This window comes from Anguilla anguilla, chromosome 6 (genome assembly GCF_013347855.1).
Source record: "Anguilla anguilla isolate fAngAng1 chromosome 6, fAngAng1.pri, whole genome shotgun sequence".
Classification (NCBI taxonomy): domain Eukaryota; kingdom Metazoa; phylum Chordata; class Actinopteri; order Anguilliformes; family Anguillidae; genus Anguilla; species Anguilla anguilla.
Window position 1 is genome coordinate 4,908,207 of NC_049206.1, and position 14,239 is coordinate 4,922,445.

A 14,239-nucleotide genomic window follows, 5' to 3' on the forward strand; every position below is an offset into this window, starting at 1 on the left:
CTTATACTCCCAGTGTTCCGGAGGTCCTCTCTCTCTCTCTCTCTCTCTCTCTCTCTCTCTCCCTCTGTCTCTCTCTCTTCTCATGCCCGAGGGGAAGATCTCCCACTGAAGCAAGTACACACAGCTCGAAGGATGAGGTCTTCTTCTTTCTAAAAAAAAAAAAAAACCCCCAAAAAAACTAATCCTGTAAGAAAGTGCGGCGGCATTTCACCGAGAATTTTCCCTTTAAGAGACAGCAGCCGTTACGCTGTATTATTGTTATTTTTTTTTTTGCCACAGGGATGGGGAGTTAGGTACGCTGTCCTGGCGTCCCCCGAAGATCCGCGCTATCAGCCGCCACGCCGGCGGGACGCGCGGCTGCGCCCTCTTTTAAATCCGCCTGTAAACCTCGGAGAGGCGAGCGTGACCGTCGGCACTGTCTGGGGATGAACAGAACCGTCCCGTCCCCGTGCCCCCCCCCAACCGAACAGTGTTATCTGAGCGGGAGCTGGGGGTTCGGGGGAGGGGGGGGGGGCATTTTACCGCCACACTCTCAATCGCCAGCAAAGCTGCTCTCCTGTTTTCTCTCTCTTCTCTCCGCCAGTCTCCTTTTTTTAAAAATCCTCCTGCCGGTGTTCTTTCCCCGAAAAAAGCGATACAACAGAGAGAGAGCGAGAGAGAAAGAGAGAGAAGAAGTCTGGCCATTGGAGAAAGAGAGAAAGTGTCTCCCAACGGAGAGAGAGAGAGAGAGAGAGAGTCTGGCCATTGGAGATGTGGAGGGTTGGGGTTGGCGTCGATGAGAAGTTGGGGTGGGCGGGAGAGGTGGCGTGGCTACCCTCCTCTGCGTCCAAGGAGAAGCCTCTTCATCATCCCCCTCCTCCTCCTCCTCCTCCTCCTCCTCCTCACTGGCCGGTCGGAGTCCGCTCGCTGGTGGCCTTGCTGAGGAGGTGGCCCAGGTCGGCCAGGTCCCCCAGCCCCCGGGGGCCATGCAGCCCCGCCCGCGTCAGGCCCGTGGGGGCGGGGCCATAGTGGTGATGGACCGGCGGGACTGGGGCGTGGCCGTGGCTGTGGCCGGGCGGGACGTGGGCGTGGCCGGGCGGGGCGAATCCGAAGCCCTCGTGGGCCCACCGCAGGGCCTCGCCGTAGTCCTGCTGGGTGCTGGGGGCCGACACCACCCTCCGTCGGTCGGGCGTGTCCTGGGGCGTGGCCGGGTAGGCGTACTCCCCCGCCGAGTTCCGCAGGGCCCCCCCTCCTCCCCGTCCCACCTGCTCCCGCTCCCGCTGCCGCGCCAGGGCCAGGTAGTGCTGCGGGGGGTCGCCGGGCTCCTCCCTCCGGACCCCGCCCCCCTGCAAGAGCTTGGAGCTCAGGTAGATGGAGGAGGAGGAGGAGGAGTGAGGCGGGGGTCCCAGGAAGGTCTGGCTCTGGTCCCAGCCCGATTCGGAGAGGCGCATGCCCGGAGGGGGGCGCTTCTTCTGCAGGGGGGTCTGCTCGGGCGTGGGCAGCAGGCCCGGGTCCAGGTCCCCTGCCTTGGTCCAGCCGTTGGACATGTCGAACAGGGCGTCGGCCTGGGACCGCGGCCTGTCTCCGCCTCCCCCGCTGTGCCGCGACACGCTGGCCACCGAGCCCGCCCCGCCCTGTCCCAGCATGCCCTGCTCCTTCTCGCCTTTGCGCCGCCCCCCCCCGGGCCCGCCCCCTCGCCCCCCGCCCCCGCGGGACCGGCGCCGGTGCTTGCGGCCCATGATCCAGCAGACGGCCAGGCCCGACAGCACCGCCCCGGTGGCGAAGGCGGAGACTGCGGACACCACCAGCAGGTTGATGGTCACCAGCCCCTCGGGTTCCTCCATTAAGCTCTCCTGCAGGAGCCCTGAGGAGAGGAGAGAGAGAGAGAGAGAGAGAGAGAGAGAGACAGCGTTACACACACTCACGTGCAGACACACACTCACACACCACATATACACTGACACACACTCACACAAACACTCACACACAACAACACACAACACATACACACACACAAAATACTTTAATCCCTTGGATGGCAGTAAAATTCTACTTTCTATTTGCACAAAATTCCACTTTTACTACGGTTCGAACGTTTCACCTCGGAAGTGCGCGGAGTAGAAAATTATCTGGGAACAGCAGGGGTTTTCATCCAGATTTTACTGCCCTCTAAAACAGCTAAAGTGTCTCACATATACATTGGAAGCGTCTTGGTCTGGCTGTTACATTTCACATTACGCAGAGCCAGACACTCGCAGAAATCTCTCCTCCCCTTAATGAAGGATGTCGTTTTGTTTCCATTCCTCCAAGACATTCACATTCAGCTACACGCACTGATAAGCACAATAATGACAGCCGGGGGCCGTCCTCGTGTCACGATGAGAACCTTTTACTGTGGTCTAATCTGCCAGCGAATAGAGTATATAATTGGTGTAAAGAAGATAGTTAGCTAATTGTGTCGGGGGTAATTGGTGGAAACGGGAACCTGCGTGTACACACTGGCTCTCCAGGAAAGCGCTGGCTCATTTGTCCTGCTTTAAGCGTGGTCAAATACTCTCTCTCTGGGGGGGGGGGGGGGGGTTTGGCTGTTTAGGGTTGCCCTGTTGATACAGCAAGATAACTGGCCCCCTTACCGCAAAAACTAGGAGCAATTTTACCCCTAGGTTTTTAATGAGCTGTAATAATCGTGTCCCAGATATGGAATACCTCCCAAACTTTCTCCACAGATTTCAGATTTCAGGAAATGACTTTCAGCACAGGCCTGGCTACCCAGAAGGCCACTGGGGAGCGTAGTTATCCTGTGGGTCACGTGTGATGGATTTGATATTGTCAAAGTAAAAGGAAGTAGGAATTACTTATTTGAAAAAAATGATGATAATACAAAATTCTTCCTCTGAAATCTACACAGCCTCTTGTTACCTGAACCACAAAAATAATAAATAAAACCGTTATATTTATATAACGAGTCAGAAGCACTCGCCCAAGGTTAGATCTGACCCAAAGGCTCTAAAAACGAAGGCATTACCAGTCAGGTAAAAGCGAAAACCGACCCTAGCCAAGGGCAACGTCCTTATTTTGAACCTCCTCTCCAGGGAGTGTTGTCACGGCAACGCGCTACAAGGCCATGGCTTTACACAGCACCTCACTGCGCTTGCTAGCTAAGTAGCCGAGCTCCACCCGCTGCATTTAAATAAATGCCTGCATCCCCGTTGTATGCTGGTCACCCGCCCGCTTGTTACAGCAGAGCTGTACTCCGACTCCCACCACAACACCTTTTCGTGTGGCGTTTCTTCAGACAAAACGGGCGAAAAGCACAAAAACCTGCCCGCCAACCCTGCATTAGGGGAGACTAGTTCACAGAATGTTGTGACTCACGAGGAGGAGGGCGATTTCAACCGTTTTTTTTATAGCAACGTCCACGGCTAACTTTCCAGCTAACGGCTGCTGATCGGAAAAGCTAGGAAGAGCACGTTGGCTGAGCTTACAACACTCAGGATAAGATGTAGATCAGCACCCGAAATATGCAATCAGGAATAGGCTACGCCTCAGACCTCTGTACAGATAGACTGTCCGTCCCTTCCTGTTCAAAACTTTTATTGCTTCTGTATTTCCGCGGTGATCGGTTGGTCGTGTCCACTTCATAAGATGCTACAAGCTAAAGAAAGTTCAGAAACTAGTCTAGTCTGTCATCACAGCCCTTAGGCTGCTGTGCCGTCCTCGGTCCTCCCCATTTTTAAGAGCGACGGTTACAGTGGTGATGCTGCTGTTTTTGTTTCATTTTTGGGAGAGACACCACAGTTCACTGCTCATTACACGGTGCTAAATTGCCTTGCTCTTCAATTATGACCACTCTTCTCATTACCCTCCTCATCATTTTCTAATTTTCCACCCAAGTGGATGAGTTTCTGCTTTTTGCTTCTTTTACCTGGAGAAACCACGCACCCTTTTGACAGCTTTTGAGAGTCTTGCTGTGTTCAAAAAAAAAAAAGGAAAGAAAAGAAAAATAACGGCTGCGTGGCAAATATATTCACACACAACCAGGCTTCCCACAGAACCCCAGCAAGAAGGACTTGCTAAGAAGCATTACCCTAGATTTCTTCTTTAGGCCTACTGTAAACGTGTTCCTATGCCTACTTTATAATGAATCATTTTAATCCACGCCGTTATTTCATTTCTGAAATAATAGGCTATAATTTGGCTGAAGAAAAAAACGTATTACTTCTTTCAGGTACAGCTGTGGAATGACGGTATCATTATAAAGACGACACATTTAAAAGATATTGCAGTAGGCCTACATTCCGTTCGTTTAATGTGCTCTCCCTCTCTCTCCGCAGTCTTTCTGTTATTCTTCTTTCATCAAAACTAAGTATGATTGGTTGAAGGACATTTTTATTTCAACAGTTTCCTGAAACTGCACTATGTTAGAGAAACACGTTGAACTTGAATGATTCTGTAGCCTCTCTGTCTGCTGTGTCTGTCGCGCCGATCTCTTGTAAACAGTGACAGTGAAATATCTCACAAATGAAATACACCCAAGATATATATATATATAATAAACGCTGAAAACATTTTCCTGTCCTTTAAATTTCTCGCGCTTCCACGGCGGCGTCGAGCCCTGTGGGGAAGAGATAGCTTCCTCGTTGCGGCCGTTTAAATGCCGAGGCTGAACAAGTCCGCTGCGTTTGTCTGCGCTTTTTAAAATTATTTTTTTTACGATGTTTGTTTCTTTTATATCCATAGTTCTTACGTCGGGGCATAAAACAAACCCCATTTTATTGCGCTTGTTTGCGCCGTGTCGTTTGACTTCACTTTTGGAATCTGTACACACGGATGACCTCACCGATTTAAGTTATACATTTGCCAACCGGGCCGCTTTGATCAGACTCCATTAAAGAATAGACCCAACCGGCGATATTGTTTGCATATGGCTTTATTTAATTCCGCTAAATGTTGTGACACAGAACCAAGGCCTTTTCCCACAAAACATCTGTCAGTTTGCATTTGGGGCTTTAAAAACGGACCCGATTTACTCCAGGGTGATGAAAGCATTGTGATGATCGTTTACACAGTTACGATGCTGCAGCTGGTGTTGTTGGCAAAGCAACAGCAATTTGCTGTTTAAATGGAAAATTAGTTGTTTTCAATGGCAATTATTCTCACGGCTCCATCATCAAAATGCAATTTTTCACTGGGCAAATTGTCACGATCCATTACAGCCAATGATGTCCCCGACACCACTCCAGCTGTAGCTACGGCAACTTCTTATTGTTCCGCGGTGTTGCCCGGGAAACGAGGATTCCTGTTGAATCCACCAGTAACCTTGCAGACTCACAGAAAAAGACCCTCAGACCTGCCCCCGTTACTAAGCAATGTTGTCGTCTGAGCAACCTTGCTAGGTGAGCTGCGCAGTTCAGGCGCGGTCGCTGCGTCGCACGAGGGCGCTCCATGCGCAGGTGCCGCAGGCAGAGTCCAACCAATCAATGCAATGATGCAACACGAAGCAATAACAACAAAATACCGCAACAAAAAAAGAAGCAAAAACAAGGTAATAAATGCCTGGATTACGTTCAGCGTGAGTAAGCTTTCGCAGGTGGAGTCTGGTTTTGAGAGCAGAATTTCTGCCAATGTCTGTTGTTTTATGGGCTGTGTTTACATAGATCATATAAGAGTAGAGGAATGGCGATTAGCTCACTTGGACACAGCTGTAGCGCACTTGAGCTGTGCTGGGGTCTGGAGCCAGACCCAAGAGCACAGATCCAAACCTGGACAGAAAATGCATTCTTAAGTCGAAACTGAACATCAGGAAGGGGACACCGTGGCCGTATGGGTCGGGAAACTGGAGTTGGTCCCATAGGGGTTGGGGGTTCGAATCCCTTGCAGGGTGCCCCAACTGTGCCATCGAATGTTGTGCCCTCTTTGAAAATACAGCCTAAATCTCATTAACCCTGAAGTACAGGTTCTTTGGAATGCTTTTTAAAAATTCTAAAAAAGTCAGTGTTCTATAACTCTGTTGCTTTCAGTTACCAGCAGCAATTGTTGCATCAGCGTTGGAATGTTCAGTTAAGAACATTTCTAACTACATATTTGCGATCTGACACCCTAAAGGGTTAATTGTGAGGGTCTAACAGAATGGGTGGTCACAAGTGTACGAGCCACCTCCATGACCTCAGAATCGCTCAGCGCGTGCGTGCGGTCCAGTCTCTGTGTCACAACTGCCTCTAGAGCCCGTTGAATAGCCTACCCACAATGCCTCTGCGTGGGTTTCTGCTAGCCGGCGCCTAGCACACGCTGGCAAGAGAGGATTGCAAAGCGTGCTGCCGCTATGCCGTTCGCCCAGCAGGCTAAGCTAGCCGAGCCGGGTCTTGTTGTGCTGGAGGAGCGCTCTGCTAGCCCGGCTGGTACGGGCCGCCGCGCGGGCCGACGCTGCTGGCCAGTTATCCACTGCACCGCTGCCTCGTTTCGCTTTCACGAATCACCCCAACGACACACAGACGCGACGGCGAGGCAGCCGCAGCGGCAGGCACAGGTGGCGACGGCGGCCGTTAAAAAAAGAACTAACGCATCGTTCTATTGCCGTGGAAACGCCGACCGGCAGCCTCAATGGGCGAACCGTTAAAGAGACTTGAGTGATAGAGAGAAATAAAAGCTAAAACAGAGAGAGAGAGAGAGAGAGACAGACCCAGTCTGTCAGTGTCCCATTGGTATTCCGATGTAAATATATATTCAGGCAGAGGAAAGACAGGTGATTTTTAGGGCCCCCTGCGGCTCTCCCCTGCTCGCTCATTTAAGGAACTACGCCGGACGGCAGCCCAAAACTGGGCCTGTGCCGCAGGGCTGCGGCTCCACCGCGCTGACCAGACCCCTGGCAGGGCCCGGCGTGATGCCCGCATGGCATATAACCCTTTAAATGTGTGTGAGATCACAAATGTGTGATTGGAATGCTCTTAAATGGCTTAAATCACAATGGATTCATGGAGTTCTAGAACACCGACTTAGAATTCTGAAGAAAAAAAAAACATTCCGGAAAAAACCCCACTCTTCAAAGGGTTAAAAGTCAAGGTGAGGGGAAGATGTCCCCACAATCCTTTTTTTTTTTTTGGGGGGGGGGGTTGGTTGTGGTGAGGGGGGTCCCAAGGCTACCTGGACACCTTTCATTCCCTTTCTTAGATGTAATCTTACCTCCATTTCTCCTCTCTCTCCACTTCGCTCTTTCTCTCTGCGGTCTCTCTCTCTCTTTGTCTCCGTGAATCCCTCTCTATCTCTTTTTACCTCTAATCTCTCCCTTTCACTGCATCCCTGGAGATGCCATGCAATCCCACTCCTGCCCTCTGTGTCCTTCCATCTCTGTCCCCCCTCCCCCTCTCTCTGGCTGTCTCTCTCCCCTCGTCTCTCTCGCTCTCTCCCTCTCTCTCTCTCTCTCTCCCCGCTCTCTGGCTGTCTCTCTCTCTCCCCCCTCTCTCCTGTTTCTCACACACTACCTCTCAGATGACTCCGGTAATGAAATCCCATTAAAGCAACGGCGTTGTTGTTTAAGATTCTCTCTTCATTAAAAAAAAAAAACACTGTGGACATATGGATCTGCTTTTGCCGGTGATCGCGGCACTGGCAGGCACGCGGTGTTTCGGCGGGATGAACCCGACTGCCTCAGAGCCGCCGCCGGCAGCGGGGGGGGGGGGGGGGGGGGGGGGGGGGGGGGGGGGGGGGGGGGGGGGAGTGGGGGAGGGAGGGAGGGGCGGAGCGTAGCGTCGGTGGAAGTGCGTGGTAATTAGCCGCGCCGGGGGCTAGCGCTGCAGCAGGGAGTCCGCACTGCAGTGGTCGTACCTGCCGTTGTTACCCAACATAAAAAACCGCGCGCACGTGCACCCACACATGCACACACACACATGGTGCAGTGTACGCTAATCTTTACAGCCTCCCGGTGTGCCTGTTTGTGTATGAAGGAGGTGTGTGCGCAACTCCAAGAATCGCTAAACATGTGCACAGTCATGTATAATTACATAGTCGTGGTATATTTAAAGGTGTGTACGTGTATTGGCGCTTATATGTTTACAGTGCCCATTTGTGTATATACCAAATGTATGTGATTATGTGTATACACACATTCATGTGTGGGTATGTGTATGTGTGGGTACTTGCATATGTCTGTGTGTGTGTGCATACATGTATGCATATGCGTGTGTGTGTACATGTGTGTGTGCAAATATGTATTATGTATGTGGGTGCGCATGCACGTGTGCATGTGCACGTATATGTGTGTTCACGCATGCTTATGTGTGCGCATATATGTGTGTGTCTGCCCATGTGTGTGTGTGTGCGTGTGTGTCTGCCCGTGTGTGTATGTGTGTGTGTGTGTGTGTGCGTGTGTCTGCCCGTGTGTGTGTGTGTGCGCACGCGTGCGTGTGCGTGCGTGTCTGCCCGTGTGTGTGCGTGTGTGTCTGCCCGTGTGTGTGCGTGTGTGCGTGTGTGTCTGCCCGTGTGTGTGTGTGTGTGTGTGTGTGTGCGTGTGTGTCTGCCCGTGTGTGTGCGTGTGTGTGTGCGTGTGTGCGTGTGTGTCTGCCCGTGTGTGTGCGTGTGTGTCTGCCCATGTGTGTGCGTGTGTGTGTGTGTGTGTGCGTGTGTGTCTGCCCGTGTGTGTGTGTGTGTGCGTGTGTGTGTGCGCACGCGCGCGTGTGTGTGTGTGTGTGTGTGTGTGTGTTGAAGGGATCACTCCCCTGTCTGTGCCCATGGTTCAGTGGTTCTCCTCATTATCTTGACTTGGGTTCTGGCTCCCTGTGCTGAAGCAATGTCTCTGCTCCCCTGATTCTCATCTCTCTCCCTGTCTGTCTGTTTCCCTCTGTCTGTCTGTCTGTCTGATTCTCTCTCTCTGTCTGTCTATTTCCCTCTCTCCCTCTGTCTGTCTGTTTTGCCCTCTCTCTCTGTCCATTTCCCTCTCTCTGTCTGTCTGTCTGTCTGTCTGTCTGTTTCGCCCTCTCTCTCTGTCCATTTCCCTCTCTCTGTCTGTCTGTCTGTCTGTCTGTCTGTTTCGCCCTCTCTCTCTGTCCGTCTTGCTCTCTCTGTCTCTCTGTCTGTTTCACTCTTTCTCTCTCTCTTTCTGTCTGCAACCCCCCCCCCCCATCTCTCTCTCAGCAGGCTTTGCCCTGAGTGCATAAGATTTACCCACCAGGCACAGGAAGGAATAAAATTCCAGGTCCTGCATCACACTGAGAAACGGCAGGGCGGAATAATCCACCTCCCAGAAATCCACACCGCAACACGCAGATCTCTCGCGCAAAAAATAACCTGGTGCAATGTGTTATAACGGTTTCATATTGAATTATCATTATCGTCGTTGCCGAAATTTCGTAGAAGTTGCTGAAGGGCGCAGACTGCATCGATTAAGGAGGGGAGGGGTCGATGCGGAGGAGGGAGCGGAACACGCCAATCGACGCGCAGCGCACGCGGCGCACGCGCAGCGCCCATCGGCGTCCGACGCGGTGAACCGGATAACGAGCCGGGACACGGTTACCGGGGTCCGTTTACATTCCGCGTACGTTCGCCCGTTCGCACGCGTGATTTTCGAGCCGGACCCTCTCCAAAAAAAAAAGAGCCGCCGTTTTCCCACCACCAGCACCGCCGCCACCGCCGCGTTTTTTGTTTTTTTATTTTTTATTTTTTCACGGTCACGTCGACCGCGTCCACCCCCAGCGGCCGGAGATAAGACACGGCCGCAGCTTTATCTCCGAAGGCTTTTTTTTTAGGCGACATCAAATTCCGTATAATTCAACAGCTGGAAGGGGGGCCACTTTCGGGAGATTGCGCGCGCGGAATAAATTGCTTTTCTGCGAAAAAGAAAAAAAAGGAAGAAAAAAAAGAAATATATTTTTTTATTCTTTTTTATTCTTTTTTCACGCGCTTCTTCTCCAGAGGTGTCAGCGGCGGCGAGCGGCCAGGGCAGCCGCGTACGTTTCCCCCCGCCGAGGGGGAAGCAGAGACGCACAAGATCCAGATAACGAACACCGGGGGGAGATAGAGGGAGAGAGGGAGAGAGGGAGGGGGGGAGAGAGGGAGAGAGAGGGAGAGAGGGAGAGAGGGAAAATGTCACGGACCTCACGCTCGGCGTGTTATTAGCTTAATGATCCATTCCAGGATCCAGGGAAGAAGAAGAAGAAGAAGAAGAAGAAGAATCAGCTCCTAAATCAGGCGCCCCGTGATCCGTCTCACATTCTCCTGTACATAAAATCCATCATGGCCGTCGGCCAGAAAATATGCATGTATCCACGCAGCGGCAGCGCAGTCTGAAATACTAACGTAGTTGGGCCTGCGTAGAGGGAGGCGGGCATTCACAACTGGGTGTGACGGTTCAGCCAGGAGAAACGGGCGAGCTGGGATACGACTGTATGGCGACTGTGTGGGCCTGCCCTGGCCCACCCGTGCCGACGCCAGCGCTGTGCGGCGTGATGAATATTAATTCAGCGGACACGCATGGATTAGCGGCTGAAGCAGGGCAAGAACGGTTGTCAGGGAAACTGAGGAGGGTTGCTGGTTCGAGTCTAAAGGATTGGGGGCTTCTCTGCTGTTGCGCCGACAAGCAAGCGACATAACCTGAGTTTCTCTAGTACGCACCCCAACAGTATACATGAACAACAGTGTTTAAAAAAAAGAGAACAGGAACTCCCCCCCACCCCCCCTCCCAAAAAAAAACAAAATCCAATCCAAAAAGCCCCTGCACCCCACTATGCACCACCCACCCCACCCCCCCCACCCCGCCCATGCTTGAGGCTCGATTACCTGGAAGGTATTCAACACCATCCATTACCCGCTTATTCTGTCCCCCAACATACAGAGGCCCGCCTCAAATAATTTAAGGAGAACTGAGGAGAGTCCTCCAGGGAACTGTGTTCCTCTTCTCCCGGCATTCCGAGTGAACGTTCCGCAGGCTCCGGTCACGCTCCATCGTTCCTCCTTAACAAGCCTGCCGGGACCTGCCCCCCCCCTTCCCCCCACCCCACCCCCATGTTCCCTCAAAATGAGGCTCGAGCAGAGACAATCTGTGTCACGTTCTCCCTGACCGGATTGCCCTCCTCCTCCCTTTCTCTCTCTCTCTCTCTCTCTCTCTCTCTCTATCTGTCTGTCTGTATCTCTCTCTGTAGTCAGGGAGTACGTGATGGGAATGGGGGTGAGGGCATATTCCCTCTGGGGGCGGGGTGGCGGGGGGGGGGGGGGCGTCTTGGGCGATGACATGAGAAACGACTGTGACAGCTTTAACAGGCAGGGGAGACAGCTCTGCAACGACTTGCAAAGATGGCTTCCGTCGCACTACTCCTAGTGTAGTAATGATGGTCAGGGAACTAGACTTGGTTTGATTCCCGGTTAGGACACTGCCATTGTACCCTTCAGCCAGGTGCTTAACCTTAATTGCTTCGGTAAACATCCAGCTGTTTAAGTGGGTTCCATCTTAAACAAATGCAAAAGCTGTGTAATTCGCTCTGGATTTCAGCATCTGCTGAATTCCAGTACAACACCTCCACAGAGCAGCAACAGCCCTCAGTGGGCGGGGGGGGGGGCACCTGCCGAAACGAACGATTTCATTTTCTTATTCCTTACCCCCCGCCCCGCCCCGCCCTGCCCCGCCCCGCCCCGCCCCGTCCCTGAGGGATGTCACCAAACCTTGAGACGCCTCTTCCTGGCGGTCGGTTTGACTTGCGATTCGCAGTCAAATCACGCATGCTTAAAATTTTTTTACATTTTTTTTTGTACCCCCCGCTCAAAATCCTCCGCTCTCTAATTGCTCCCATCTGTGGCCACCCCTCCCTCTCCCCCCTCCCCTCGAAGCAGCACGTTATGTCATTACGCTCAAGTGCTTTCACAGCAGCGTCGACAGAATGTGCTACAAGCGATCGAGTAAACCGCGGACTCTGACCCCCCCCACCCCCCCCCACAAAACCCCCCATATCTGTTCACGCAGCTGGAAAGCCAGGGAGGCCGTTTCTTGATGAGGCGGATTTTGAAATCCGTCGGTGGTGTGAAATCTCCTCTGAGGTGCCGGCAACAGCAAGCTCTGCTTTGAAGGGAAGTTGGCTTTGTCGACAAGCTCATTCTGAAAAGAAAAGGTTTCTTTTCTTCTTCTTCAAAAATACACCTGAGCTTAACACCCTCTAAAATGAGAGTCCTGTCTTTAATTTTTTTTTTTTTCCCGCAAAAATGGACTGTGTCCAATGGTGGTACTAGACCAAAGCTATTCTCTGAACGCTTTTGCTGTAACATTACGCCATTGATTTGCGTATCAGACACATCTGGGGCTTCTCTTATGTTTGCGCCAGCTGGGTAACCTTGGTAACCCTAACTTCCTTCCTGTCAAGTGGAGTCATGGGAACGGAAGGATGCTGGGTGGATGTGTACATCTTGGAAGGAATGTGCCCTCTTCCAAGTTGACACAGGATGTTGCTGTGAGGGTGGCCTGGCGTGCAGTGAGTAGCGATCACGGCACGAAGGTTCCGAGTTTGAATCTCGACTGTGTGGTGTTTGCGTGTTCTCCCTGTGTCCGCGTGGGTTTCCTCCAGGTACAGGTACGGTTTCCTCACACGGTCCAAGGATATGCGGCTCAGGTCAACTTGAGAGTCTAACCTGAACCTTGGGGTATAAATGTGTGGTTGAACGGTGTGTGTGGGGCCTGCGATGGATTGGCAACCTGTCCAGGGTTTAATCCTGCCTTTCACCCCCCTGCACCCCCCCCGTGACCCTGACCAGGGGAAAGTGGTTTATAAAGCTGATGGATGTATCGACGTTGCAGTGATGGGAATGGGCCTTCGGTTTTGACGGGGAATTCCAAAATGCGGGAAGAAAGAATTTTTAAAAAGAGCCACAGACCTGAATATTCCAAATTTTCCAGTGCAGGTGGACACTTTACAAAGGGGGGGCTGGTAGTTTATTATTTAGTAACAAATCATGGGGGGGGGGGGGGGGGGGGTGTCTAAGTTTGGCACGCGACTCACCACGACAAGCTGAGAAACCAGCGCTTCGTCGAGTCGGCTAGGAGCCTCTTACGATTGTCTGCAGTCTCCCACCCACAGAGCCGGCTCTATCTCTGGGCGGGGGGGGTGGGGGGGGGGTGGGGGGGGGGGGGCAGGAGTTTGGAGAGGGGGGTTTAAAAGCCCAATCACGGAAGCACTTTTCCAGACCAGCCCCTGACTGGGGGGGGTTTGAAAGCAGAACAAAGAGCGGGGCGGCAGCACCAGCTGTGAGCAGGTGCGGCGGGCTTTGGCGAAGCCTGCTGTTAATGACATTCTGCTCTTTCTGCTGCACCCCCCCCAAACTGCACCACTCCACCCCCCCCCCCCCCCACCCCCACTGCCCACTACCCCACTAAAGAGGCCTCCTAACGCCTCTAACTGACAGCCCGGGGGCCGGGTTGGGAAATTCCACGTCGTTCCGCTGTTCGCTTCTCGCCAAGTTACACACAACCGATGCCGACGTTCCCAGAGTTCCCGGCGGACGGAGCGCACCTGCCGGGCCTCGGACTCGGCTGCGAACCACGGAGAGAGAGAGAGAGAACCGGGCTCCAGGAGAACGGCGGACCTGCGAAAGCTACGCCCCAACGGACTCTGCGCTACATTCTGAGGCTACAGCGCAGTTCGCTGGTTGGGTGTCACAGAGTCACACTCAGACTCGGGTAGCATGGTTAGCGACTAGCGTTTCCTTAAGCCATACTCTGAGGTTCGCAGAGCTAGCAGTTAGCGCTTCATTGAGTCACACTCTGAGGTTCGCAGCATTAGCAGACAGCGGTTAGCACGTAACTGACTCGCACTCAGACTCGGGTAGCATGGTTAGCGACTAGCGCTTCCTTAAGCCATGCCCTGAGGTTCGCAGAGCTAGCGGTTAGCACTTAATTGAGTCACACTCTGAGGTTCGCAGCGTTAGCAGACAGTGGTTAGCACGTAACTGACTCGCACTCAGACTCGGGTAGCATGGTTAGCGACTAGCGCTTCCTTAAGCCATGCTCTGAGGTTCGCAGAGCTAGTGGTTAGCGCTTCATTGAGTCACAGTCAGACTCGGGTAGCATGGTTAGCGACTAGCGCTTCCTTAAGCCATGCTCTGAGGTTCACAGAGCTAGCGATTAGCGCTTCATTGAGTCGCACTCCAGAGTTTGACGGAAGCTAATGTTTCGGTGGCTCACGCTCGGAGGTTGCCAGGATACCTGAGTCCCGGAATACGGACCTCGGCTTTGATCAAGACTAATTCAACGAAGAGGATGCCGTTGAAAATTTATGAATTGAAATCACGG

General features: G+C 52.8%; 2 protein-coding genes across 8 annotated transcripts in view; one reads left to right on the forward strand and one right to left on the reverse strand.

Moving 5' to 3' along the window:
• The window catches only part of LOC118229578 (transducin-like enhancer protein 1), a 539,102-nt gene that overhangs the window by 431,417 nt on the left and 93,446 nt on the right, over nucleotides 1-14,239 (forward strand). The gene's annotated exons all lie outside the window — the stretch shown is intronic.
• The window catches only part of LOC118230663 (semaphorin-6B-like), a 26,819-nt gene continuing 12,893 nt past the window's right edge, over nucleotides 314-14,239 (reverse strand). Inside the window, exon 7 of the mRNA XM_035423875.1 lies at nucleotides 314-1,843. Within this exon, the coding sequence (XP_035279766.1) occupies nucleotides 882-1,843 (962 nt within the window). The 3' untranslated portion in view covers nucleotides 314-881. The remainder of the gene's footprint in view (nucleotides 1,844-14,239) is intronic.